At 45.3% G+C, this 4,066-nt stretch overlaps 1 protein-coding gene across 1 annotated transcript; it reads right to left on the bottom strand.

Moving 5' to 3' along the window:
• Positions 1–271: 271 nt before the first annotated feature.
• On the bottom strand, positions 272–3,706 carry LOC147423645 (uncharacterized). The gene has a single exon (XM_086502180.1). It carries the CDS (start codon positions 3,301–3,303, stop codon positions 958–960), a length of 2,346 nt encoding a protein of 781 aa, XP_086358306.1. The 5' UTR covers positions 3,304–3,706; the 3' UTR covers positions 272–957.
• Positions 3,707–4,066: the final 360 nt, after the last annotated feature.

Raw genomic sequence — 4,066 nt, 5'->3', positions numbered from 1 at the left:
TTATTTCCAAAATCTGAAGTCGAATTTAAATATCGTATTTTCTTCCTTGTTCACTCGTTTTATTTGACTCTATGATGAGTTTAGACCCTCTTCATTGCACGCCATCTTTCACATTGATGATATTGCACAGCATAATCCCTCTATAGTGTGATCTCTCAAAATATGGTAAAAGCCCTCACAAAGGCATAATCGAAAAAGAAGAGGCATCATTCTAAGGAAAGACCAATCTCAAATAGCTTAAATAACCTAAAATCTAGAGACAAACCATAACTTTTGGAAACCACTAAAAGTGGATATGAAGCCACTAAAATCAAAGTGAATAACACTTGATAAGGGGGATTGTTGGAAAAATCAAGCATTATCCATCACTATGGAGTATGATCCTTAAAGCATTCATACAAAGGCCTTGTGATTTTATCACTTGTTTTGGAAGGGTTGGTATGCCAACCATAGTATCGACGGGCAACGAACCGCAGAAGTGAAAAGTGAAGGATTACACCCACACCCAATCAACTTGAAGCATGTCACTTTTGCTATGAATGAATCAGAAACTAATATTAGAAACTTTGGGTTCATTAGAAGGCTCTAGTGAAGCTCACACAATGATATATATATAAATATATATGTATATATACTACAACAAGTAATTTATTAAGCTTTACATGGTAAGGATTGATCACCTAAAAGCTATGGTTTTGTGAAGTTCACACAATGACACACCAAGATGGGTAATCTCCTAAGCTTAGATAGTAAGGAATGATCACTTTCATTGGAATGCTCTAATGAAGCTCACACAAGGACACATATAATAAGATTAATAATCCCTTAGATTGCATAGTAAGGATTAGTCACCTATAATCTATGCATTGAGTCTTTGTTTGATTGTTCCTCCCTATATCTGTTATCATTTAGCTAGACTGAAATGTATCTACTCATATACATAGCTTGGGTCTGTGGCTACAAATAGACACCGCTTAAAGAAGGAGATGGAGAGGAAGAGCTGAAGGGTGAGGGATGATGGTGGTGGTCATGAAGGGCAGTGAGAGGATACCTGGGAGTTGGACGCAATCCTCGAGAGCTCGAAAGCTTGCGGCGCAGAAATATTATGCGCAACCATGGCATACACCACTGAGGCAATAGTGCCCACATCTTGGTGATGAACCAGAGCATAAGCGCAATTGCAATTAAAATGCCAGGCGTAACAGAGGCCCCCATCAGCCATGGCCCTACAAGTTTTCCTGGCTTCTTGACAACCGCAATGCCTGCTGCCGTAAAGGCAGCAAGGACACATAGTATCGAGAGCACCATCAGAAACGCTGCTGCTGCCAAAGCACGCCGCACTTCCTTCACAACCCTTGCAATGTACACTTCGGGACAAGGTAAAATGGCCCCTGCCCCTGCCAATACTGTGCACATGGAAAAGCAAAATGACAAGCTGTTGAAAACCCAGAAAACGCGTACCCCAATAGATGAGATGTCCGCATATCCATCATCCACATAGCCAAGCGGCGGTTGCAGCCATCCTGAGTACGTCACACCACCAATGAGCGCAGCCCCGACAAGAATCGCATTGGCAGCGTCAATGTATACTTGCCTATCTCTGTACAGCCTATCCATGTTCTCCTTCACATCCATCCTCTCCAGCAAAAGCTTTTCGGCCTCTGAGTGCTTGCATTCCATGGCATATTGTAAGGCTGTTTTTCCCCTTCTATCCTCTGCATTTGCCCTAAGCTCTTGCTTTTTCACCAAGCTCATCACTACGGCCGTTTTCCCGAGAATTGCCGCGCAATGAAGAGGCGTCTGCTTCCACTCGTTCCGAGCATTTACATCCCTTCCCTCGCCTTCTAGCAAAGCTTCCAGAATCTTTGTTCGGCCTGCCATCGCCGTAGTGTGCAACAAGTATGAGTCTTGCAAATCCCAACCTCTTGGTTTTGGCAACAGTGGGTTCTTTCCAACCTCAGCCACTGCCATCTCTACCAGGACATGCTTGATCCTATCACTCAACTCGGCGCCTCTTCTGATAAGCAGTGCAACAATGTGGTCATGCCTTGCCTTGAAAGCATAATCAAGAGGACTGTCAAAATACTTGTTAAGCTGGTTAGCATCAGCATGCAGATCAAGAAGAATCTCAGTAGCAGTACGGTGGCCGTGGCGAGCGGCCAAGTGGAGGGCGGTTTCGCCATCCTTGTTGGGAAGGTTAACTCTTGCATCTAAGGAAGACGGCACTCTGTCCAAACGCCATTCCCTCGAATAGAAATGCTCTTTGGGGTAGGGGCTCGGAGAAATTTCATCCATTTGCTCAGCCTCAATGGCATGGGAAACCCATGTGAGAATTTCTGCCTTTTTTCTTGCTCTCACAGAAAGAGATTGGTCTCTAAGTGGCAAAGAGGCAGATGCATCAGCATTATCACCTTGTGCAGGAGAAACCCCAACACTGGAGCTAAGAATTGCAGTGAGGGCATCTGCATTGCCACTACGCGCGGCAAGGTGGAGTGCGGTGTTGCCATCTTTGTCGCGAGCATTTATATCTGCACCCTCTTGGATCAGGAGCTCCACAATTTCTTTAACTGGCGTGGTTTTGGGGCCGGTGTTAGTGCGGTTCATCATGTGATAGGCATACTTGGAACTACATGCGACAAGCAGCGGTGTGAGGCGTGCCTTGTTCTTTGCATCAAGACTGCTAGCAGCGTTCTTGCATATGAGAAGAGCTTCGACACTAGGGAGTCTGCCACTTGCGACAGCAAGATGAAGGGCTGTGTCACCATCATGGTTGCGAATGGTTGAATCTGTGGAGTCATAGGTGAGGATGAGCTTCAATGCAAGGCAATTACCACAGCGAGCCGCTTGATGGAGCGGCGTATCACCATCGTGGTTTTGGTCGTTTAGACGGCAAGAGGAGGAAGAGGCAAGCAATTTGACGATCCTGGCTGCATTTCTCTCAGCAGCCAGGTGGAGCGGTGTGTTGCCATCCTTGTTGCGGGTGTTGAGGTCCAAGAGAGGCACCACGTGCAAGAGAAGCTCGACGACTGCAGTGCGACGAAAGCAAGCGGCGTGGTGGAGGACGGTGTCGCCTGCTTCATCAGTTACGGTGACGCTAGCGCCTGCAGCGAGGAGTAGAGAAACAGAGCGGACATGACCTCGCTGGGATGCCCAATGCAGCAGAGTGAAGCCAGCCCATCCAGGCAGAGACAATTTGGAGTTTACCATGGCTGAACAGAGCTCGCCATTACTGGTCTTGAGAAGGTGTATGACTTGCTCTTCGTCATCCAAATCAATGGCATCCAACAAGGGCTTGCTGTCCATGGGTGCTTTCTAGCGAGAAGTAACCCTGCCGGGATTGGCAAACCCCTAAGAACCCATTCTATTGATGGAAGGAGGTAGTCTACTATGGCTATGGTAGTGACTCATTCCTGTCCGTTGCAATGGCAAGTGTTTAGCCTCTAGGCCTACACCTCTTCTTTTATATTCTTCACTTTCACCCTTCTCCTTGTCCCTTGTGGCCGTCAGTTAATTCTTTTGATAACGTGTTCATCAACATAGGATAAACAATAAACAATGTATTTTAAGTTAATGGTGCGTGCAAGGCAACTTAAAATCCACAGTAATTAGTGCAAAGGAGCTAGCTTGGTTGGTTGAGTCTTTGTGGGGTCATGGGTTCCAAGGCAACCAAAGACCCTGTGCCCTCATAACAACGTTCGTATCGATTCGCATAGGATGTGTGCGATTTGCTACAAAAAAATCCACAGTAATTCATTATTTAAACTCATAACCTTAACATTCATGGTAAATCAAATAAAAATACCATACTCACTACTTTGAAAGGCTTATTGTCATCTTTTTGGTGCAAACAGAGTCTCAAACACAGTTCACTAACTCTTAGACTCTTAGTTGAAATTTCTCTATCAAACCTTCAAGCTTGCCTAATTGAAGAAAACCAGCAAAAATGGGACATGTTTTAGTGCAAAAATTGATCAAAACACAAAGAAGATTGAGAAAGGTAGCACTCTGCCCTTTTTCCCATTGGTTTGGTGACCACTAATCTCAAAATACTAGCACTACACAATGC

This window comes from Adiantum capillus-veneris, chromosome 26 (genome assembly GCF_014529385.1).
Source record: "Adiantum capillus-veneris isolate H3 chromosome 26, ASM1452938v2, whole genome shotgun sequence".
Lineage (NCBI taxonomy): Eukaryota > Viridiplantae > Streptophyta > Polypodiopsida > Polypodiales > Pteridaceae > Adiantum > Adiantum capillus-veneris.
The sequence above is the reverse complement of the archived record's forward strand: the minus strand, read 5'-3'. Positions and strand labels throughout refer to the sequence as shown.

What these genes read in the sequence shown, in the direction of transcription:
- LOC147423645 (XM_086502180.1), bottom strand. Translation starts at nt 3,303, where the DNA reads ATGGACAGCAAGCCCTTGTTGGATGCCATTGATTTGGATGACGAAGAG.